Source organism: Toxotes jaculatrix, chromosome 24 (genome assembly GCF_017976425.1).
Source record: "Toxotes jaculatrix isolate fToxJac2 chromosome 24, fToxJac2.pri, whole genome shotgun sequence".
Classification (NCBI taxonomy): domain Eukaryota; kingdom Metazoa; phylum Chordata; class Actinopteri; family Toxotidae; genus Toxotes; species Toxotes jaculatrix.
Genome location: NC_054417.1, coordinates 11,356,513 through 11,382,194, shown reverse-complemented (window position 1 = coordinate 11,382,194; position 25,682 = coordinate 11,356,513). Strand labels below are relative to the sequence as shown.

Sequence of the window (25,682 nt, the reverse complement as noted above, 5' to 3'; positions counted from 1 at the left end):
TAGACACAAGCACAGGTTTGTGTTTTTAGCCTTGTAGCTTAATTACTTTATTGTTTACAATGCTATAGCATGTGTAGCATTTAAAACATTATTCTGTGAAATAACAATGAATTTGTATATTTAGTTACTGCCCTCACATGCAAGAGCCTCTGTTTACCGTTTGCCAATATAATAATTTTATTGATTTAATCGTGGAAATTAATTTTACAGGTTTTCTGAAGGAAAAGGGTTGATTTTGCAATTATTTGTAGTGTTTTTGTTATTAAGGAAGTGGAGCGTCAAAACGCAAGGATTAAAAAATATATACATATTACAACAGAGTTAATTTATGGGGGGTGGTGGGGGCCCCCATCTTGCCCTGGGGGTCATGAACTGTGTAAACCCGGCCCTGAACCGACAGCATCTCTATTGACTGCACTCAGGCTTTTAAACAAAAACTATAACGAGTTGGAAAAATTGTTGTGGTGTTGCTCAGAGGGAGGAAGATGCGCAGACGGTGGGGGTGGTGGTGGTTTGTCGTGGGGGGGCTTTAGAGACCCAAGACCCCGGACTGAAAAGCAGCCGGTGCCACGCTCCGTGCCAGAGCTGCCACAACACAGCGGCTGCTTAAGGGGTGATGGAGAGAATGCGGCAATCCATTGGCTGCAGGCTTAGTAAATTTCAGTCAGTGTAGTCCAATGGAAAGCTAGAGAGAGAGAGTGTGTGTGTGTGTGTGTGAGAGAGAGAGAGAGGGTAGGAGGGAGGGAGGGAGAGAGAGAAACCTGGTTTCTCTATCACTAATCTTGTCCTCGCAATACACTCGCTCCATGAGCGCAATTAGATTCAGCACCGTTTCTAGTGCCTCTGCAATGACTCATTGAAACATCTTGTGTGCTGATAAAGCCGCATCTCTATTTTCCCCACACACACATACACACACACACACACGCACGCACGCACACACTGACACCTCACACACACACACTCAGACGTATTGGAGGTATAGTTGGGCTGCCTTCAGCGCATCGGGGACTGCGCGTCTTACTTTGGATTTCGCAGAGCTGCAAGCTGGACGTGGACTTTTATTGTTTTTTATTTTTTTTATTTTTGTGTTTTTATTGCGTGTCCTATGCGGTGTGGATTTCATCTGAAGTCGGGACTTGCATAAAGAAAAAAGAAAGAGGTGGAGATACAGGCTGAGGTAAGTGGATGCGACGCCGAGCCTTGCAGCGTTATCCCTTCAGACTGAATGTCCGAAAGAAGCGGCGGGAATTTTGCGCGTTTTCAGGCGTTGAGCCCCCCCATCACCACCACCGCCACCACCACTTCACCATCCCGCTTCCCTGCTCCCCCTCTTTCACAACCTCCTCACGGCTTGTCCGGACGCGCTTGCCCGCAGCTGCTGAGGTTCGTTCTTGCGCACTTTCGTCGGGGTTTTGTGGATTTGCAAATGTTGGTGGCGGAACGGATGATCAGTGAAGATGCAGCCAAATCACACATATTTATAATATATATGTATATGTTTGTGTGTGTGTGTGTGTGTGTGTGTGTGTGCGTATATATATATATTTTGTAATGCATGGAAATAAAGTGTTTGAGCATCATTAATGTGCAGACGCGCGAGCGACGGCGCTTGACGCCAAAGCAACAGCTCGGTTAACTTTAACGCGACAGGGCGGCAGAGAGAGGCGGTTCGTCCCCCACCCCCACCCCCTCCCTCAAGATAGAGACTCGTTTCACACCTGCGTTTTTTTCCCACAACTCTTCCTGCGTCTGAGGTGCAGAGCAGTAGAGACGGGCATCTTCCAGAGCAGCGCTCTGCGCGTCATCATCCATCCATCCAGGCAGCCACAAGATGGTGGTGTGGATATCTGGATGTGGGCTGTGCGTGTGTGTGTGTGTGTGTGTGTGTGTGTGTGTGTGTGTTTTGGAGTGGGGTGGGGGGTAGAGTATGTGCCTTGCATGATATTTTTTTTCCAGCTACACTGCTGCTAATGCTGTGATTTTAAGCTTGTATTCACATTGGGTGGCATTCAGGCAGGTGGGGGTGGCACACTGTAGCTCCTGCACAGGCTGCTGGTTGAACATGACATGACCTTGTATGAGCTGTCATATATACCCTTATACCTGCTTTACTATTAAGTTCAATCCAGACTGGCTTTTTTTGGAGTTACTGAACCCGGCTCTAAAAGGGGGTGGTGGGGGGGCATGAGGACACAAATATAAAATAAAATCCTTCAGTTAATGCTCATGCATATGTGGGTGTGCTTGGAAGAGGTGTCGGCGCGACCCTTCTCCCTTCCAATAATTAAATGAATCTAGAAGGAAATTTGTTCCTAAAAAGCTTTAAAAAATCTTCCTCCACTGCAGCTAAGCTTCGTTTAATTCTGCTCTAAAGCAAATCCTGCCTTCCTTCGCCATCTTTAGCAGAGAGGTAAAATGGCCAGGCAGGTGTAAATTCACACCAGCGTGACTGTATGAGGCAACATGTGAAGATTTATGGTAAATTGAACCTGAGTTGTTGTTTCACAGGGATTTAGAGAACCGGACATGTCCAAGTTCTTTAAATGCGCATGTAATTGGTGGGAAAAAAAACCACCCGTACATACAGTCCTCTGTCCAATCAAGCAGTCGTCCTCTTTTAATCATATCTTGTCTTTGTCCCACGAGGTTCAGTTTTTGACAAACTGTTAACGGTTCATCCGGGATGAAAGTCATGTCATTCAAAATGAGAACCTTTACAACAAGCAGCACAATCCATAATCCACCACTCCTGCATGCAATAATGTTCTCACTGATTCCTGGAAACAACATGTCAAGAAGGACAAATGCAGGAAATTGGTTTTTATTCTTTTGTCTGAGAATAATTTTCGGGGGTGAACATGGGTGCGTAACGGTTTTTTTGGATGCTAACAGACCCCCAGTCTTCCCTGTGTCCACACAAAAGGTTAAAAAAGTTATTTAGTGTTGTGGTGTTAATGCACTACAAATAAAATTATTTGTCCTTTTACTCACCATGCGCAATTTCCAAAGCAGGCCTCCCGTTACACCAACACATTCATCTGACAGGTTAGTGACAACATGCGAATGAAGAGCAGGCAGCTGTTTGCTGATCTGTCCAAACCACATGCGCACAAACACGCAACGAACAGGTGGAAGCAGCAGGAGTTGTGTAACGTGTTGTTGCAGGTCTATCTGCCATTGATAGACTTCATTTCGTAAGAGCAAAGCTTTCATTCCAAGTCTTTGTTTGTTTGACAGTACAGGGGCGAAAATAAATAAAGGGCACCCCTTCAGGTGGTCCCCCATAGAGGGGGAATCCTCTTCAAGTGCCCCTCATTGTTTGACTTGTGTTTATTCTGCCCTTCATGGTGGGGCAAACTGGTTTTAAAAACATGTTTCCGGAAACTTTGCGCTGTTTTTCTCACACAGCGGTTCCTGCGGTTAGTTTCCTGTTTTGCCCCCGGATCAAACTAGAGGAACTAAAGCGCTAGGACTAGCATTGGGACGTTCAAGTCTTAATTTCCCTTTATCAGTTGTTGATCTCTACATATGTCAAGTATTTTAAGGGCTTCAGCAGTAATAGCCATAGACTAACAAGCTAACAGGATAACTGGCACTGAGTCTCCTGTGGTACACGAATGAATCCAGCAAGCCCCAACACTTCAAAGGCGTTTTTGGTGTATGGGCCCCCAGTGTCAAGCAGTCAAGTTCAGCTGAGGATATCGGCTTTGTACTGGTTTGTACAGTAGTACTAAACGGTCTCAGCAGCAAGAACACACCACTACAGTAAAGTGTGAGGAGAAACCTTGATTTGATCGGTCACTTCCTGCGTTGCTTAAAGCAAGCCGAATTTTATCACACTGTACTTAAGTGAGTTTATAACACTGTTTAAGATTGTAAAGGGAAGGGGGGCGTTCCAGATTCTGTTAAAGTGCTTTGTAGCCCTGGCAGTAATTTGCAGGTTTATAGTTAACCTGACCCCAATTGTGGTCCAAATAATGCCTGATTGAACAGGAATTGGCTGCTCTTGATGGCAGGTAATGGGTGTCAGGTGGAGGCAGGTGGCGAGAAAGGGTGGTGGGGTGCCCTGGTGTCACTGGCAGAGGATGGCCAAGGATAAGAAAATGTTAGAATATGCAACATTTATACCACTGTAATTGAAACACTGATCTGGTGAGGAATGGATGGAGAGCCTGGGTAGATATAGTGCAGGCGATGAGATGATTGAAGGCAGGTGTGAAAGTGATCAGGTACACAGCAAATATAGACACGGAGAAACACAGGAAAACAGTCGCAACATTTATCAGTTGCAGTGGTTCAAAGTGTTCGTGACATTTTATAGTTAAGAGGACATGGAGCCTCTGACAGGATCATTTTATAGTGATTGAAATGCAAATGACAGCCTGCACCTTCATTGGTATTCATAAGACTTATCTCTTATAATCATTAAGAGAGAGAACAATGTTCACAATCTTCTGCATACTCCTGCCAAGGAGAGCCACTGAGCACGCTCTGCATTCAGGCCGAGCCGCCTGAAGGACAGTTTATCATAAAACGCCACATTCTTATGAATACTGTACACTGTGTCTATTTATCACAGAAACATTTACAAGCATATAACCCCTGTGAACAATGAGCAGCAATTCCACCTGTGCAAAGCATCGCTGCATTCACCCCTTTTACTCTTTGATCATTTCATTGCATTTGCCTGCACTTGTGGGCAAACAGTCTATGATAAAGAACCTTAAAGAATTCTTGCTTCCTCAAGGCAATATATCTCCTGTTGCTAGGATATATATGTATGTAGTGATATCAAAATGACTGAAAATGTCAGTGGTAGGGGCTACAAAATGCTCCACCATGATTGCCATGATATAGTGGGATATGTATAACATACAGTAAATTAACTGGCCTGTTGAATTCATACTCCAAACAAATTGGGGGATGCATATTACCAGAAAGTTGGTTTGTTCCAGCCCTATTGAAAGTCAAACTGGCCATCAGGCATACCGGGTCAAATCCCTTTGGGACTGGGCTCACTGGCTAATCACAATCAAGTTTCACCTCTCACCATCACCTCGAGCTATTTGCCATGTTGCCAAACCTGCGTGGATAATGTTTTCCCGCACAGGCTTACCTTGCAATCTGATTATGTAACCGGTCGACTGTTTTCTTTAAGTGCCGTCAGACTGACGACGACCCAGTCTGTCCAGTCAGAGACTGGGAAGATAGTAGCAGTGGCAGGAGTAGTGGATCAGATTTATAGCCTAACACAGATACTACTTCATCCTCTCATTGCTGACTGACTGTAAGACCCTCAGAGGACCTAAGGGCTCCAAGTCTATTATTCACTTAGTGTGTCATATTTAAATGAATTGCAATTGTTAGACACATATGCACAATTAAACCACATCATAAACCATAAAGAACATTCTAAACCATTAAGGCAAAGGCCTTTGTTATTTTCTATGCTTACAAGGTGCATCGATTTAAGCAAGTTACCACAAATTACCTATTAATTACTTACTATTTATTAAAGGGGCCTTAATAATTGCAACCTTTCAAAAGCATCATTTTTTGCCGACCATTCCCAAATTTACTTCTTCTTTGGTTAATGATAATCATATTATGCCAATAAGCAAGCTACAGATGCCTTGCAGAAGTTAAAATCTGGTTTTCTTAGAACATTAATTTGCTCTTTATCTTCCAATGTAAAGTCTTATTGCAGAAGTCTGTCACCTTTGTCGAGGTTCATTTTTATTTTAATGCCAATTTTCTTGCTTCCTGCATCTTTGTAACATTTCAAAAATGTGATCTTTTGCATCTGCAAATGAAAAACTATAATCCCTGCTCTTATTTCTTCCCCTGGTAATCTCTAAATCTTCTAAAACTATAGTTGAAGACTCCCGCACAGCAGCATATTGTCATCCAAATACTGAACCGAATGACTTTAAAATGTCAACAGTGCAATGTGTGCTCGTGAAAAAAAAAAAAAAAATCAGCAGTGATACTGACTGACTTCACAGTCAGTTTTAATCAATACATGGACCTCTGTCCCAGAGCTAGTGACACTTTGTGGAGCCGCTCCATTAACAGCGCATCAGACCGTGACTTTGCGGACTCGCACCGTGTTTGCTCGGGTTTTCTGCAACCCTGCAGCCTTTACTCACAATAGCACTGGTGAATCAGGACATGTATTTACTGTACCGCCTGCAAAATGTCCTCTGGGCTCTGTTCCAGCTTCTCTAGAGACACTCTCGCTGCCAACACTTGATCATGTTACAGAATTTAGTCTTGATTAGGCTCATAGTACCTACCGATTTGGACGCATGATGCCAGTGGGCCCACATTTATCAAATCTTTCAGAATCCCCAAGAATTAGACTTGGACTAAAACCAGCTAATAATATAGATGACTAAATTATCTTGGTCATATAAACAAAAATATAATTCCAAAATCAATTGTTAGCTTATATTTTATAGTTATACTTTCCAATAAAACTTTTAAATCAATCAGTGGATTATCTGAGGCTGTGTAAGAGAAAATTAATATATTTACTGATTTATTTCTGCAGAAACTGCTGGTTGTGACAGACCTTAATCATCACTTATTTCAAAACTCTGATTCCGTGAGGTTGCTACACTTGTCTCTGGACAATATATATCTGTGTGGAAATGTAAACCAAGTCCTGTAAACATTGAACACTGAAGTATAGATTTGAAAATGATGAGATGCACCAACACTGAAACCCTGTAGCATCCCAGTGAAATCTGAGCCATCTGTAGTTGATCACAGGTACTAGCAGCCAAATATCAAAAGTAGCATAATATTTGGTGTTAAAGGGATCATGATGTCATCATGTCATCCATGTATCCTGGGGCCATAACTGTGAATTTCCTCCAATTTATTCTTGACTATTTCAGCTTCCAGTGTATTCTGGGTATTCTCTTCACAAACTGAAAGCATGCAGCAGGCTGCTCGGCCTCTTTCGCTCCAGCAGAAGCAGTCTGAAAGACAGTTACAAGGACATTTTACCGGGGAAATTCAGGGCACAGAGTAAGAGCAGCAGGAATTTAAGAAACTATTTTCCCCTGAGAAATATTTTTAAGGGCTTGTTTACTGCACTCTTGAAGAATGTCTTCTTTTCTCATTGCCAGCTCCACAACATTGTAAGCAAAGCATGAGACATTATGAGACCTTTTTTTTTTTCCTCAGTTTTTTTTTGTGCCAGTTGTCAGCAGGTGCCATTGGTTGTTACCATGGAAACACTAGCTAGTTCTGAGATGAGTCTGAGGGTAGGATGGCAAACTTTTTAGGTTTAAAACAAGGGTAACCTGGGGGGAGATTAATTTTTATGATTAAAAGTTGATTTTTATTCTATTATGTTCTTTGCTATCAACAAAAACTCACTGTAGTTTTGGTGTCCTAGTCAGACAAGAAGAGGAAGCTGTGCATTTGTTTGGGGACTATTTGCAGTGTTGGATGAATACACATTTTGTTCTCTAGTGGGAATTTTGGGGCAGCAGGATGATGCATTCGGGATTGAATCATGCTAAACTACTCTGTGTAGCCTAACCCAACAGGATGATTCAGTGATGTGTTTTTGGAATGGAATTTGTTGACAGAAGGATAAATAAACAATATTACCTAAACAGATTAACTTAAACTTGCAAATAATTTGGTCTTTTGATGAGTGCACTTTTCTGTTTTGTATTTAACTAGTCCAACAGCTTGTACTTGAGGTCCAATATATATGTCCATCTATGTCTTTTATTGTGAAACATTTTCCAAGACAATTTTGAAACCTGTAGTGTTTACATCCATGTTTGCTAACCGGCAGTTTTCTTCTTGGCCGTTTTCTGGCACATTGCTGTGTTTTTTTGGCCTGCTGGGCCACCGTAAGAGGAACAGCATGAAACCATCAGCAGAAATGTCTCTCGTACCTGCATCCCTGTGCAGAGTATTACATTTTGTGAAGCAATTGCAATGGGTTTGCAGCCCTGATCTCCCCAGGCAGGTCATTCCAAAGTCTGGGAGCCATTACTTCAAACGTTCTGTCGCCTTTGTGTATCAATCTGGACCTCGGAACAACAAGGACCAACACATCCGAGAGTCTCAGGGATTGGTTTTTTGTGAGTTTTAATTGTATAATCGTGTATATTGTAGCAACTTGACTACATAGTTGTTGTACTGGAGTTCATGCACCTGTATGTCAATGATAAGGACCTTGCACACATTCTGACATCCACCTTGTGGCGGCCTCATTCCTATACACACTAACACACAATTAAGCTTTTATTTTACCAGCTCTGGTTTGTTGCCACCGTAACACATGACACTGCGTTAAGGTGGATTTTCAGCAGCCATTTTCTTGTCTCAGAGCTGATATGTTTCCCCGGCAGACAGGCCTACATGACAGATCCTTGCAGCTGCACTCAGGAACAGCTTGAATCCTTTCTGTTCTGTTTCACTAATCCTTGTTTGAAAACTGTTTAGTTTGAAAATCTTGCTGGCAAAGATTGGCATGTACTTTGGCTCTATTAGCAAAAATTCAGCTTATTTATTCATGCAGCTTTTTCATTTATATTTGATACCAGAAAGGAGTCAGCACCGGTCAGCTTGAGATTTAACAATTGATTTGGCTTTACTTTGAGTGACATGCAGTGTTTTTAGAATGAGAGGGTAATTAATCAACATTTTTGGTTTGAAGCAGTCAGGCATGAGATTTTCTTCTACCAGACCACTTAAAATATATATAAAAATATATATATTTAAAAAATGTCTTAAAACCTGGGGGCATTGGAATGAGGTGAGAGCTCCAACAGGAAATTGAATTAACGGGTTGCATACCATCTGGTTTTGACAGAGAAACGTCCATGAGAGGCAGAAAAAGCCCACAGAGCAGATTTCTAATTCAGAGAAGCTTTCCAAAACTCCCTCCCAGAGGAGCCTGAGAATTAACTGTCATCAAATTATTTCAACCAATCTCAACATCTCAGCAGGGCCTCCAGTAGTTTTTCAAATCATTTTCCAAAACCCACAAAAATTCTGAGTTTTAATTGTAAGTCTTTACAGGTTAATCTTGAAAATTAAGACATAATTCACTTGCTTTTCAGTGGCTTCAGCTAAAGCACGGACAAAAAAAAATAATTCTAACAAGACTGAGATCCTTTAGCCATGCAAGTGGCTCTGTGAGGCTGTTCCCAGACATGGTGGCACTTTGAGCCAAATGCTAACATCAGCATGCCAACATGCTCACAATAAGAACAACATGCTGATGTTTAGCAGGTATTGTTTACCTTGATCATCCTTTTAGCTTAGCATGTCATGTCATGTCATCATGTGCCGCTTATCTGGGTCCAGGCCCAGGTTGCCGAGTCCTCTGGCACCTCCTACAGGTGGTGGGCCAGAGGATAATAATAATAATAATAATAATAAGACTAACAATAACAGTAATAATTAATGGGACACAAATGAGTACAGATCCCCACATTGTAGGGGTCCTGGACATCCAGAAAGTGGTCCACAATAGCCATGACATAGTCATCACTATGTTGAGCTCCTTCTTCATCTTAGGGGAAAAGTAGTAGTCCTTGGTGGACTACTACTTTGGTAGTAGGGTAGTGGAAACCACCTTATCATGGCTAAAAACAAACCAGGATTACAGAATATGATGATATTGGTGACCAAACCCTTGCTGATCAAAGCTGATGGAAGAAGTAGTAACACTGTATGTGGCTAAATCTGATCTTGAATCACTGTGACATACCTGCTACAGTATATGCAAAATAGAATGATATAATTACTCATAAAGCTACATTGGATCAAATCTGTTGTTTTTTTCTTTCAGGATTTTCCATCAAGCTGGAGCCCAGGTAACCTAAGACCATTGTAGGCCATTTCCTGTTGTGGACAAGGGAGTCGTTCTCCACGCAGGCTCTCAGGATGGGGGGCTTTGAGAAAGCTGCTCTTTTTCACTGGGGCTCCTTCTCTCAGCTCACGGCTTGAGGAGGAGCAGGAAGTGTCTTACTGGAGGGGCTGGAGGGTGTTTGCCGAGGACCTGAGGTTGGACCGTAACCGCGACCTGTCATGGCTCAGGCTCAGCACACTGGGAGCATGTCAGCACCCAAAGGCCCTTCATGGATGTGTCGCTTCACAGCCAAGGCCAGCCTTCTACTGTGGATAGGGCTGACGTCCATCTGTGTGGCGAATGTTGAGGCCCAGCAGCACCCAGTGGTCACCACCAATTATGGAAAATTGCGGGGAGTCAAGGTTACATTACCCAATGAAATCCTGGGACCAGTGGAGCAGTATTTGGGGATCCCGTATGCGTTGGCACCAACAGGGGAACGGAGGTTCCAGCCGCCGGAGCCACCCATGTCTTGGCCGGGCATCAGGAATGCTACTCAGTTTGCTCCAGTTTGTCCTCAGTTCTTAGAGGACCGGTTTTTACTCAACGACATGCTCCCTGTGTGGTTCACCGCCAACTTGGATACTCTGGTAACCTATGTGCAGGAGCAGAGTGAGGACTGCCTCTACCTGAACATCTACGTCCCCACAGAGGATGGTAGGTCAACCAACTCAGGCTTGCCGTAGAGCATAAAAGTTTTCTGTGGCTGTTAGGAGGCATTCCACACCTTGAAAACAAAAAGCAGGAATGTTGGGATGGTGCATATTGCTGCTGCAGGAGGAGGCTGTGCAGACTTTTATTGTGGACTTTCAGTCAGAACCAGTGGGTGCCACAGTTGTCTCGGATGCTTCTTATTGTGCAACTTTTAAGCCTAAATGTTGCATTGATCAGTTTAGAGTTGCCTGCAATGGACAGGAAATACACACACACACACACAACCACGGCGACTGTGCTCGCCTGCACCACTATTTGAGTATTTACGGTATTAGTAAACGTGGGATTATGGGAGAAGGATACACTGAAAAAAAGTTTTGTTGAATTTACTCAATTTTACTGTTGAAAGTGGCTGCACGCAATACACTCATCTAAATCTAGACATTTTTAAGCTGACTGTACTTAATATTTTTGAGTCATTTCAAATAAATTAGATAAGCAGTTTCAGCACAAAAATTCTGAGTATTTGTTACTCTGATTTCCTTAGTAATTCTAACTAAACCCATGTTTAATTTACTTAAATTCATTATGTAATTCATATATTATGGTTAACTAATTTGTTATTGTTCTATAAATTAAATTGTTTTATTCTGCATATATATAAAATATGTTAATTCAAATCACAATTTTATTTAAAACAATCAAAATTCATATGTAGATGTGGGGGTGGCCGAGAAACCCGGTATACAACAATAAGTTGTGGCAGTCTGGAGTAATTCCAGTAATTTGACAAAATTATAGTCTTGTTCAAAAACTTCACAGTAAAAAATGCACATTGGGCCAACCAGAAAGACAAAAGTAAACAAAAAAGGGGGGGAAAAAAATTCTCAAGAGCACTTCTCAAGAAGAATCAAAATAATACACAACAAAAGAATTCACACTAAACTGCCTTTCTGGCTATACCCTTAAAGCAGTGGTGTCCAAACTGTTCCACAAAGGGCCATGTGGCTACAGGTTGAGATCAATTGATTAAATTAGTGAAGTCTGGTGTGCTGCTGCTTGGTTGGAACAAAAACCTGCAGCCACACGGCCCTTTGTGGAACAGTTTGGACACCTCTGCCTTAAAGTTTGGCACCATGGCAGGAGCTGCAATCTGGAGCTGTGTTCAGGAGCTGTGCTTCTCTCCTCTAGCCTCTGGCCACCACAGCCTCCTCACTTTTATACTGGTGGACTGCACCTTCTCAAGAAATCAATATCAATTATCTCTTCCAGCACACTTACAGTAATCCCAATATTAAATAAGAAATTATTAAATAGAAGTTCAGTTAAACTTACTTTGAAAGCACATATTTCTTTTTAAACAAGATACTTTTACAGGTCATTTCACCACAAAAGACAAAACACCCCTCCCACTCTACCACACTTGGTTTCTTCCCTTGTGAACCCCCCTATTTAACCAAATGGACCGCTCCAGCCCAGGTTTGGCTGTTCCTGGTCTGACAGAGGAAGAAGTGCAACAAAGGAGACAGGTGAACACAAGTTAAATTCAATAAATCAAATACACAATCACAATGTGTCTTCTCTCCTTCACCCCCTCCTCCAAATGTTCATACCACACACATCACCACCAGCAGTTCACACCAGGATCAACATTCTGATAAAATCTACCTGAGAAAGAGTGCGTAGCACATGTGCCTTACTTTAGTGCACGGGGTCTCCCTGTGACAGTAGAATAAAACAATTTAATTTAATTTAAAGCACAATAACAAATTAGGTAACTACAATATAATAAAATTAAGAAAATTAAACATGGGTTTAATCAGAATTACTAAGGAAATCAGAGTAACAAATACTCAAAATTTATATAATTTATTTGAAATTACTCAAAAATATTAAGTACAGTCAACTTAAAAAATATGACTAGATTTAGATGAATGTATTGCGTGCAACCACTTTCAATATTAAAATTGAGTAAATTCAATGAAACATTTTTTTCAGTGTAGTATTCGAGAATAGCACTGATTGCTTTCTGGGTCTCTGGGTAAAATATAATTAATCTGCTATGTGGAATCAATCAAACATACCCACACACACAAGGCAGAGAGGGGGAACATTTCTGTTTCTGACATTACCCCATAGAGCTTTTGAACAAAACATTTTAAAAGCTCTTTTGAGTTTAGATTTTTCATTGGCTTTAGTTTTCATTAGGTTTTATTCCCCAAATGCAAACGATTATAAAATGTTGGAGATTTAAATTTTTTATTTTTTTTACAGTATGTGCTGTGTCATCACCTCGTGCAATGAACATAAGGATGAAATGAAACAATCACATGGGAGCTCTTTAAAGATGCCCTTGATTTTGCTAGCAAGTCTAATTAGCAAATAACGGTTTGGCTAAAAGACAAATGTGAAGCCTCTGTCAGTGCTGTTAACAAAGAGTGATTTTTAAAAAAAAAAAAAAAGCACACTGTAAGGTTCTGAATTGCTCTCATGCTCTCAGGTTGAAGGCTTCATCTGTAATGGCTTGTTTTCTGCACTCCCTCATTCGAGCGAACACTTGCAACACTTGGAGTGGGTGTGATGCTTGTACCAGGTCCTGCAGCAGCCATGTTTGTGCTCCATTAAAAGCAACTGTGTGCTTGAACATAACCTGGAGCGGCTGGAGGTCGGGGGGGTTTCAGGGCTGTTTTGGGAAGCAGCATAGACGGTGTTGGATGGATAGCGAGGCATATTAACGTGTGTGTTTGGCTGAGATCTCTTGACAGCTCTATGCTAAATTTAGTCCCCTGAGCTCTTGAGCTCACGGTAGATTAAAACAGTGCAGGAGAGGGATAATCTCACAATCGTGCATCGGTGCACAGGCAGGGGCTTTTCTCAAATGATTCACTACCTACCTAAAAGTTATTGTACTCTACTGGGTGCAATAAATCAGCGCACAGCAATCCTGTATGTATAATGATTTGTTTTTGTGTCTGTTTTATGTGTGTTTTTCTAATAAAATGACCAATAGTAGTAGCAGTAGCCTGCTTATTAAAGCACTTTTTTTTTAGCTTCTAGCTGAATTTAGTTTCAGTCCTGTATATACTGTCAGATTTGAAAAATAGTGGCTTTATTTACCCCAGTGACAAAGAGAAGCTTTGGAACAGGCCTTTATTAGAGGTGAGGACTTCATTTTGAATTTTCCTTGTTCCCTACTGCAAACGCAACATGCAACACCTGGCTTTTAATTTGAAAAATCTGCAGGAAGTGTTGCGTTTCGGTGACAGTATTATTCTCATTATCACCTAATCTGCTTATTTATTTCAATTCACTGATCAATAAATTGATCTATAAACCCTCAAAATAGCTTGATTTGTTTAACACTCTCAAATATACCAAATACATATTCAATTATTCATCACAGGATGGACATTTAGTTCAGTTTAAGGACTTAAACTGTTGCTTGATTAACAAAATAGTCACTGATTAGTTTTGTGTGAATCAATTTGTGTCTCTGCTTTCAGTCCACGTCTAATGGATTTGTGTAAAACGCACTGACGTCTTCTCATTGAGATGTTTAATGTAATGTTTGTCCTAAAGGCCAGCTTTTCTCCTGCCACTTCCAAAACAGCCTGCTGTTCAGCATGACCACTGTGACTCCATCCATTTATCCAACATGGGGGTTTTCGAAAGGTTTTCATCAGGCCAGGCATTGTGAAACACGATGCACTACATTAGTCCAGGCCACGCTATGTCTCTAAGCTATTTTTAATGGGTTTTTGAAAGCAACGGGAGCCCGTGCATGTTCGGAGGTAAAGGTGAACCTGGAGGAAAACACACCGCAGTGGCTTCGGACTGCATGTTAAAACCACCTGAAGTGGAGTGACAAGGTTTCTGCCTGCACAAAAAAAGAAAATGCGAGGCTTGTTAAATGGACCAGATGCAGCACTTTGTAGATGTAGATAATGCACTGCATTCCCATTTTCCCATCATTTATTTTCTGTTATGGCAAATACAGAAACAAAAGAGCGAGGAGCGATGCATAAAAGAGTCATAATAATGTGTCTAAGCTCAGTGGGGAGTGCCTCGCTACCCATCATCTTTATATCTTTATATCCCCGTCACGAGTTGGCCTTTTCAGAAATCCGGTGTGATGTCAAAATCTCCTGCCAGCCAAGCGGGATCAGGGAACAGATTCATAGTTTTCTCGCACCTCAAGTGGGTTGACAGATTAAGCAACATCTATTTTTTTTTTTTTTTTTTTTGGCATCTGATTGGAACTTGAAAAGAGAAAATTCGCTATGGCCCCGCTCTAAGCACGCTCAAATCGACTACCGGCCGTGCAGCCGAAATGCCCCAGAGCTCTTTTCATTTGTTCAAGCAGGATATGGATGATGTGTGGATGTAGAGAAAGAGTTTGGAGCGTGTGGTGTCGAGGCAGTAAAGCTGGCTTTATCAGCCTCTGCAGTAGCAGCAAACTTGCTGGGGAGGTGGCATGCAGCTGGATGGTGAATTAATCAGAGTGAAGATGTTTCCTCGGAGGGGCCTTTCTCAGAAAAGGAGACAATACCGTGGCTGCCATGCTTCCATTTTTTTTTAATTGTCGACATGTCCCACATTAGTTCTGTTTTACTGCTCGACACTGGGCTCGACTGTTCCCTTCATATGCCCTTCCACAGGCACTACCGAGCAGCTTAATGTTTCAGCAGCAGGCATGATTTATTCTAAGCTTTCTGAAAGCAAAAAAAAAGTCAAAAGTCGACTTTTTGCACAGCGCTGGAGCAAGCTGTTCCTCAAATTAAAAATACTCTTCGCAGCACTTTATAAGGCAAAGATAAAATGAGGCAAACCGAGGAAAACGGCGGGAGAAAATAGCTCCAAGACTGCATTTTCCGAGCCGCTGCCGTTCAGTTTTATTTACTTGCATCTCGGTGCCAAACACATCAAGTGGTTATGTAATTTTGTAGAGTGTAAAGTCAGCACTTCCACTTTATTTGGTGGAGCCCACACTCCAAGTCAGTGCTACACTCAGTCCACCTGATGTGTTATAGGAAATAAAGCCAAGCTAAATTCAACTTTGTGACTTTTAACCTATTAAGGATAGAAATTAATTAGCATCATTTTAATCTACAATGAAAACATGACAATTATTTAAAAACTATACCACACAAACATGGTTTCAGGTGTTTTTCTGTTTTTATTTCGTTGAACTTAACTGATGAAACCAAACCTATGCGTCTGGGGTTATCAATTAACTTTTAATAAATGTGATAGGGTCTAGCCACTGGAAGTAAATCTGGTTTTGGATTTCCTGCTTTAATCTGATCTTCTGCGTTCTGGTGTATGTAAAAGTAAGAAAGATTTTAACTGGGTTTTGTTTTGGAATTCGGTCTTCACATGCTAGTTGTACTAGCTAGGGGGCTAATTGCCTAAAGCTGAGAAGTGCACATTTTCCATTTCTTCTTCAACACAAATTCTGACTCCAACATCAAACTTTTTTTTTTCTCACATTTATGAGTCTGCCACAGTCCTTTCGGGGGAGAGAACCTACAGTAGTCTACAGTATCCACCTATCCATCCCACTTGATATTGTTAAAAGCAACATTTTTACTAACACCAGAGCTGTGATCTTCTGGCCCTCTTTTCAGTATTAAGTGGCCTTGCAGTGCTCAAAGTGCCTCTGAAAGGAGCTGCCATTCTCTGTTTCTTGTGGTGGGGCTTTGTGACAGCCAGTCATACGCTAGGAAAGAGGCAGCAGGAAATGACTTGAGGCTGGGGCAGCAGTGTGGTAGCGAGACGGTGAAGTGGCGTCTGTGTCGCTAACTCCCCTCCCCACGTTCAGCTAAACACTTCATCGGAAGCGACAGCGATGAAACAACAGTCAGGATGTGACATTTGGAGTCTATGATCTTGTGACATGCAGCACTTGGTTGCCATCAGGCTGTCTTCAAGGTAGCCCTGGAAAAATATAGCATGTTGCACAACACTGAATGAATTAGGAAATACATTAGCACAGAACATCTGGATTACATTAGCATAGTTTTTTCCATATTCCCTCTGTGTGAGAGATTTATCCTGAAGACACACAATAATGAAGTGAATAAAAGATTAAAAGAATTAATGATTCATAATCATTACTTATTATTTACCTTTATCTTCTCTCTACATTTAATTTTATCAGGCTAAGTTATATGTCACACAGTATGTAATTCTTTGCAGATGATGCAACAACTTTCCTTTTTGATAATATACTTGATGAGTCATTAACTTCTGACATTGTTTAAAACTCAAAACCTTTAAATACCAAATTACTCAGTATATTGCACACTGATAGCTTTTACATAAGGTTTTTATCGTGATATAAATGAGTTATTTTGTAACTTTAAAGTCTGTAGAAGTCCATAAATATCTTTATTGCATTAAAGCCTGATCATTTAAAGCTCTCATTCACTCCAACTGCATCTGTAGTCAGCCAATACTTTAAGGTCACAGGAGTTTTTAAAACCATCAAAAAAAAAAATCATGTGTATATCCAACCATATGCATGTATTCTGATTCACTGGGGCTTGCATGCATGTTATGCATTTGTTGTGTGTGTTTGTGTGCAACCAGCGTGAGCAGATGTTGCCGCTCACGCTTGGCTGAGTTACACCGACACAGCACTAGCCCGTGTTTGAGCAACTTTGCGCTCTCTCTCAGCGAGCAGCGATATTGTGCAAACACGATGCAACGTTTATGTGCCTGTTGAGAGCCGTTCTCCGCTATTTGCTGATCAGTGATTGCATCACGGAGGTGAGAGCACAATGAGACGAGCAGATGATACATTCAGAACAGAGTGGAGGAGCTCAAGGACTGCAGCATGGACAATAGGCCCCTGTTTTTTATCATGCCTGCTTCATTTCATTACAGTGACACGGCACTTGGAGCAATAAGACCATATTATTTCTCCCATTTTAAAGACCATGATTTTGAGAGTGTGCACAATAGTATCATCAAAATCATGAAGCACACTGTTGATGTTTCATAACTCAACACAGATTTGAATTTGTGACATCAACACTGAGTTGCTGGGGAACACACAAGGAAATACCAATTCTTTCTGAGAGCAGATTTTGAATATTTTAATATCAGCATCATATCACTATTCACATTTGTGTGTTAAATAGAAAGCTGAAGTCAGGACCTATATATCCTAGTTTAGCACAAGGACTGGAAGCAGGTGGGGACAGCTCTTCGTCCAGTTGTTCCCAAACTATCTCCATGTGGTCTAAGTCTGGAGACAGTGCTGGTCTTCCATCATGTCAAGGATGGGACCTCTGACCAATCGGCCTGTCTTCTTTTGCTGTTAGTACTATTTCCCGCTATATGTTTAAGTCTTTAAAATATTTCTTAAATTCTTAATATCTGGGTTAAACAAGATTCAGGGTTTTAATTACTGAGTTTTATAGTTTTTTTTTATGCTAAGCCTAAGCTAATCAGCTGCTGGTCATATCATCATACTTGGCATAACAGACATAAGAGTGGTATCAATCTCCTCATCAAAGAAAGACAGTGAATTAGTCCATTTCCCAAAAATGTAAAATTAGCCTTTAGAGCAGCGCAGTTTTTTTTTTTTGTTTGTTTGTTTTTGGGTGTAGTGACTGTAAGTGGTGAATCCAGTACTCTTTAGAAACATAAGCTCTTCGAGCCTGATTTAATGAGAATGTTGTGCTCGTGTGGCACATTTGTTTTTTAGCTAATGGAAGTGTTTTGGTCTCAAATCGCTGTCTTGGCCCCCACCAGTCCAACACTTGATCGCTCCGCAGCCTGGTCAAGCTCGTTTTCTCACACCCTGACCTTTTTTTTAATGCATTTTTTAGCTTTTTTTTTTTTTTTTTTTGGCTCAAAACCGTATTTTTTTTTCTTTTTAAATGTTTCCCCTTATTCTACTTTTCTCCTCAACACCAGGGGCCATCTCAAACAGACAAGGCGCAGATTTCAACAGTAATGGTGGCCAAAATAAAGGTATTTTTCTTCTATCTCCCCTCCACCCCACCTTTTTTTTGACCAAGAAAATAAATGCTTGACACTCGTGCATGACAGCAGACCTACGGACCTCTTTTTTAATCAATTTCATTTGACCCCTTTTCCTTCCTTTTTATTTTTTTACCACCCCTGAAGTGCATCTGAGTGCACTCCTCTCAGCTCCTTATTTTTGTGTCCTCATTTAAACCAGAGGGTCTTGTCTCAGGTCCCAGTAAATCCTCCTCACACCTGTTTTTACCAACTCAAATGTTACCTGAATTTAGCTCTGCATGTTAGTTCGCCTCTTCTGATGAATTCAATTTTTAAAACAATCACGTCTCCTCCCTTTCTACTTTTCCCCCTTTCTTCTCTCCATTGCTCGGCGAAGCATGAGCGCTAACCCATGTTGTTTTGACAGTGGAAATTTGTTCATCAGTGGCACGCAGCAAATCCCTGCCACTTTTTTTTTTTTTTAATTCTTCCTTCTATTAACATTTCACTCCTGTGCATGATAATAACCAAACTGTTGTTGGGTAATCTGTGGGGACCGAGAGATGACTGGAGGTGAAAAAGCCACAGGAGACATTTCAGTTAAAGGACACCATTTGTCTTCTAGGGAGGGAGGTGGGGGGCAGACACGCAAGTGCCAGAAAAAGCAGTGACATTTCCGAATCCCATTATTATGGGCAGTTGCTCACTTTTATTTTTTGTATTTATTTATTTTTTTCAGGGATGTTGCTGTAGAGAGTGATATTTGACATAATCCTCACCTTACATTCTTCCACATGAGTTAGCATTAGCTGAGCAGCTCTGTGACTGAGCATAGCTGGCACTTTCAAACCCAAGGAATGAATATATAGGAATGTAGAGATATGATCTTAAAACCAATTTATAAAGCTGATAAAATCAATGAACCTAATGGCGCAGGGGGGCTTAGGAAACGCCCACATTATTTTATTTGCGTCTAACAGATGTAGCATAGTTTAGCTCAAATTAGAAGAGACTGATCGTTGGGAGATGGTGCTGTGTTGTTGAAATAGATTAAAAAGCACACCATCTGCTTATGGCAGGTGTTTTCACTGAGGTACTGAGACATTTCTGAATAAGCTTTAGTGTAATAGAGATAAAGAAAGAAGCAAAAGAGCAGTGAAAGTGTCAGATTTTCTGTTGTCCCGTATTGAAACAACAGAAAAAAAAACCTAGCACACCTGCAGAAAACACATCTATACGGTGAAAGAAAGGGTTCTGGATATAAAGAGCGTCTTCGGGGCCCCTGCCTTGGACTCGGCTGCGTTTTCAGGATCGATGCACTCTGACTGTTCCAACATCTGCAGTGGCAATGAATTACTCCCAGCGTGCTCCCCTGCGGTTCCACCTATACCTCAAGCAAGCAGCCCTGCTGCAGAGAAACCTGGCAGCACTGCAGACAGCCCCTCTCAGAGACCTTCATACACTCGCCCACATCATCACCACGCCTCCTGGACGTTTGCTCTTCACCGTCATATACGATTATATATATATTATTCAGTTATGCTTTTTTGAGATTTTACTGTTATTGCATTCTTTCTTTGAAAAGAGGCACTGTAGAAAGGTCATAGGCTTTGTGCAACTAGCTTTTGGCTCAGCTTGAATCTGGAGGGAAAAGAGAAGGAGAAAGATGGATGAGGAAAGAGTGCAGGAGGAAAGAAGGGAGCTTTATGAGGACATAGGGAGGGGAAAGGAAAGGAGGGAGGACCTGTACACAAAAATACAGAGATATAGAGAAGTGAGAGAGGGAATGTGTGTGTGTGTGTGTGTGTGTGTGTGGTGAATTGTCCCTTTATACGTAATGTATAAAATACAGAGTCCATTACTTAATATTCGTGCTCATGTATTGATTTTTATATGTTTTTTTTAATATATGTTGACAACACACAGCAGTCCTGATACTGTTCTCAGTGGTTGTTTAGCTGCTCCTGACAGGTTTTGCGTATTGGCTCAAGCCCAGATAATGACTTCCTGTGACTCTGGAGGCCCGGCTTTATTTTGGCATGTCAGTGGAATTGTATTGAACAGGAAGTAGGTCTGTGGAGAGCGTGATGGCCGGGAGGGTGTGGGTGGAGAGGGGAGGGCGATGCCTCCATTAAGTGCCATTTCTGTTTGTCCTATTTGCTTAACATTTGTCAACAATGGAAAATTCAGATAGACTCCCCCGCCACCACCTTCAAATGAACGAACTCCCCACTTCCTCCCAAACACCACCCCGCCGCCTCACCCATATAAAGATGAGTAATGTGTGTGCCGCTGTGCAGCCAGTGGAGGAATATATTATCCCCCCCACCCACCCAGCCTGGGTGGCAGTGATGAATGTCCCGGACGAACTTGTTGTACAGTCACAGGGGGCAGCTCTACAGGCCCGAGAGAGCGCGAGACACTCAGATACTAAGAGAGAGAGAGAGAAGAGCACTTGAAGCAGTTTGATTTCTTTAGTTTTAAGTGCACTCCTCACTGACAGGATGGGGACACAGTCCCCCTCCCAAGACCACTCTCTCCTACCCCAGGCTTCAAGAAAAAAACATGGCTCTAAATCTGCAGGGGATCTCTCTCGCTATTTCAAAGTGCCCTGAGTGAACCCCCCACCACCACCACCACCACACACACACCTCCCCTTCCTTCCCTTCTGCGCCGCTGCACCACAACCAAAAAAAAAAAAAAAAAAAGACATGGGCACTAACAGTCAATTTGCCTGTTTGTTTGATGGAGAGTCAGCTGAATTGCTGTGTCTGAGCCCACAGAGGCCTGTGGCGGCTATCAGATGCGTATCAGTTATAGAGGCCGTGACAACTTAATGGCAGCGCGTTTGTTTTATGCGTGTCTGCCTCTTCAAGGTTGTCCCCGCCCATCCCATGCTGTCCCACTGGCTGTCTCCTAATGCGGAGCTAAATAACAAACAGGAAGTTCCTGACACCACCCGGCTGTCCTGCCTCTGTAATTAGCAGAGCTTTGTGTTTATAGCCGGAGCAAATCTGTCCAGGGTCAACCATTACCCCCACATAGGTTAGGGTTAGAGTTAGGGGCTATGGCGTGCAGAAAAAAAAAGACTTGAAGCGGAAATATGTTGCTCAAAAACAAAGAATATGCATTGCATGTGAGGTGGAAAAGCCTCCAGTGTAAACAGGGTTAGGATTAACCTAAGGCTTTTAATTTGAAACATCTCTAGGAAATGTTACATCATGCTCACTAAACAGTGCTAACTGTGCAATTTCTGCAAGCTCGTTTGAAATCCTGGGGTTAAAGATGGGGAATATGACTATTAACCCTTATCCTAATGCCCTAAGGCAGGCTTTTAATATGAAACATCTGCGACGGAGGAAGTGTTGAGTTCCATTGCCATTAGCTTAACGGCAGTATAAAAAAAACAAGAAAATAGAGTCTATGGATGAATTAAAACAGTACCAGAATGGTATGACGTGACCATTGCACTGATGGCGCATGTCTTCAGTTTGCATTAACAGCAAATACTGTCTCTAATATGAGCCAGTGTCAAATAAACCCCCGCTTGTCGTGAGAGTTTCTATCTCCTCCCATCTTCAAGAACCTACTCTTAATTTCTAATTGCCGCCTACACGTGTAGCAGCTTAATCACAACCAGAGTATCTCATAAACAAGGTATTCATCAAGAACAAACAGAGGCATGAGAGGAGACAGATGTAGACATTGTAGCGTTAAAAGCCATGCAGATTCTCATCAGGGTCTGCCGGAGAATGTCAAACCTACATCATTTATGTGTTGATTACAGCATCATTGATCAATGTTGTCCAAATGAATCGTCACCGTAATTTACGTTAGCTTCAGGCCGTGTAGAAGGCCGTTTTTTAAAGGCAAAAAAATGTGGAGCTAAATGTCTAGAAGCCTTTGAGTGCCTCTGATGATAGTTGCTTTGCATTTACTTTACTAATCTATGCATGCATTTGTTTTGTTTTTATTTGTTGCTGCTTTCTCTGCATGAGATTTATGACCTTCATTTGAAATATGAGAATAAAAGTAAGCTCAGAGGGAATAGAATTTGTGATATTCAAAAATTCAGCCATGCCCCAGCATCAAAAGCTTTGCTGGATAAAAGCACTGTTTTTGATTTCTTTTTTTATTCTCATTCTCTAAAAACAGATATTCACGACGAGAACGGGTTAAAGCCGGTCATGGTTTACATCCACGGAGGCTCCTATATGGAAGGGACGGGAAACATGATCGACGGCAGCATCCTGGCCAGCTACGGGAATGTCATCGTCATCACAATCAACTACCGGCTTGGAGTTCTGGGTGAGTCTGGGGCTTTAATCCTTATCAGAAACTGAATTAATAATCAATTTAGTGATTGATTTAATGACTAATTGGCTCCCACTTCTTCACCAGCTGGTGTGTGGGAAAGCTCTAACATTTACGTCACTGTCAGTTTAAACCCTCTGAAGCTTTGATGCCTTTAATTATGCAAGGATGGATTTCTGGTATCGTTCTTATAAAGCGAATATATATACACTTACACGGAGATGTGTGATCACACCATTCCTGCTGTTGATTGCATAGATTTGTGGGGGGGGGTTGTTTTTTTCTTTTCCCACCTCCGGCTGCCGTGCGTTTTGTTTCCCCCACTGCCAATCAGCTGCTAATGGTGGTGTAGGAGGTACTTTGCATTCTCCTCTTTATTTCCAAATGCTTGGATTTCAACACAGCCTTGGATGACCCATGCAGCACAAGATAAGCACATGCAAATTAAACAAAGACTCATATATTTGTAGCCCTTTTTAAATTATTTTAATCAGCCCACGAGCATCAAACGTCGTAAATTTTACGCTGGGGAAATTGATCGGTTGGTATCTGAGCTTGCTATCGACACCGCAGTGCCGTGCATCTTTATTTTGTTCCCGTCTGTGAGATGAAAGTAGTTGCTGGCTCACACAGAGATACTTTATCTTGCCTTTGACATAAAGGTTTGGACTGTGTTGCCCAAGAAAATGTTTGAGTCTGAAAGGAGGCTGATAACATCAAACGTTTCGAGGGAGGAGTGAGTTTGGAAATTTCAGCTACTTTATATTGAAATCCTTTTGGAGGAAGCCCCTTTCCATTTGCTATGGAAACTGGTGACAAATGCTTCTCAGGAAGTATATTTTTGCTAAATTCAAAGTGTAACCAGAAAACAAACCTTTCTCTTTCTAAAGTCTCACCTTTCTAAACAGCCTCAGGAGCAGATTTACTCAGCTAAGACTCAGAGCTGCCAACAGTTTTTTTTTTATTTCCTTTTGCATCAATATAGCAGGTGATGCAAATGGTAAAAGCGTGAAGAAGTCACAGTTACAGCTGCCTTTGATGCATCAATCAATCAAAAGTGAAGTGAAACATCTTAATTTTTTTATGTATTAAAAGTATTGGATTTACAGTTTTTAGAAATGGAACTTTATTTGAAATCAATATCGCCATATACACGACAGATATCCTAAATCAATAAATCACCTGCTGCTAGTCAGAATGCTGATGTCAGCACTCAAGAGGACATGGATGGCGGTGATGATGATGCCAACTATATTTCTCAACGTATAAAGTACACATTATAAGTAATGTCACAGCTTTTAGGGGCTTTTAATTTTGTATTCTAAGTAATGCAATCGATTCAAAATGGGTTCCACAACTTACACTTGTGGAAGCCATCAGTTTATTTCTATGCACTTACATATATAAGATTAAAGGAAAGTTCCTATTAATCCTTGGTTAATAGTAATATATCTATGTAAATATATATGTTATCTTGGTTTTATGAATCTGATGTGCTTCCTCTGCTGTTTGCATGCAGCTCATTGTCTGTTGAAGGCGAAGCAACAGCACATTATACTGCTGCCGCTGCCGCTCGCACCACCGCTCTGCTCTGCTTACCATTTGTTATAAGGCCGAGCTGTCTGCACCAGTCACTATATTTAGTTGCCTGAGAGCCGGGGGGAGAAGGTGTTCTGGAAAAGTGTGCACTGCGGAGAGAGGAGGGGGAAAAAAGAGGCAGAGGCAGGGAATGCAGATGAGAATAAAGGGAGAGACAAAAGAGGAGGGTGAGTAGAAGAGATAGAAAACAAGAGCGACAGAGCAGAAGTGGAGATCTTGTTAGTGTGTAGCTCTTCGCTTCGCTTCTCCGTTGTGCTGTGAGTGGTGCATATTTCTAAACAGATGTGAGATGGGTCAGTAGGGGCCCCAACTCCATATCCTGTTCTACAGATGCTTGACAATAAAAGCATGCTGCTGGTTCCCAGGTGGAAAGCTTTTAATGTGTGAAGCAGCGGCTGCAGGTAATGCGCAACTTGTTCAGTTAGACCCAAGTTGGGATTCTTGTGGTAGATTGTAACATGTGACAGAGCAAGACACAGGATTTAGGTTCAAGTGACTCCAACCGACACCTCGGAAAGGCCGCTAATGGTGCGACAGCGGCCTGAAGCGGACATCTTCGCACATGGCCTCTCGGTAGTGTCTGTGCCGGCAGGCTGACGAGGAGAGGAGCGTGAGTGGAGAGAGAGAGAAGTCACCAGACACTCATCACCCTTCACCGCTTTAGCCTCACACACCCTGTCGGACATCTGTCAGCAGCTGTATCACTTACAGTGTTTCCGTCTGCTCACTTTCTCTCAGTTGATTGAAACGTATAACTGTATCCAGTGTATGTACCGTAAAGCCAGCTCTCTAGGGTCAACACTGATCAGCATTAGAATTGAATATCTTGTACCAAATATCACAACAGGATCTTTAAAGTGTCATTTTTTCCACTTTCCATTTTCCACTCTAAAAAAAAAAAATAAGATCACGAAATGCACATGCCAAACCGGAGAAGATGGGCTCACCCTGTTCAGAAATGCTGCATGACTCAGCAAAGACTGTAAAGAATCAATTTGGCACCAGAGAGTCTTTGTTTTATTTATCTAACCAGCTTGCAAGACGGATGGTAGAGTCTCTGGCTTCGGGATATATGGATGGATAGCAAGGGGTGAAATTTTAAAAACTTGCATTGACGGCCTCTGTAATAATTCAAATAAATCTTTCATTTCCATTTACAAGTCATATAGGGGTATGAATTCCAAAAATTTGATTTAATTTTCATGTATGAGATGATCCACGAGTAAGATCTACGTGTTGGGAAAGTCCA

General features: G+C 41.7%; 1 protein-coding gene across 2 annotated transcripts in view; it reads left to right on the top strand.

Moving 5' to 3' along the window:
* The first annotated feature begins 10,098 nt into the window (after positions 1–10,098).
* nlgn4xa (neuroligin 4 X-linked a) overlaps positions 10,099–25,682 on the top strand; it is a 41,910-nt gene continuing 26,326 nt past the window's right edge. The window contains exons 1-3 of one of the 2 annotated variants that reach the window (XM_041032497.1): positions 10,099–10,574; positions 18,489–18,529; positions 22,676–22,828. In XM_041032497.1, the coding sequence (XP_040888431.1) occupies positions 10,099–10,574; positions 18,489–18,529; positions 22,676–22,828 (670 nt within the window). The remainder of the gene's footprint in view (positions 10,575–18,488; positions 18,530–22,675; positions 22,829–25,682) is intronic. The other variant, XM_041032498.1, reaches the window with a different exon arrangement.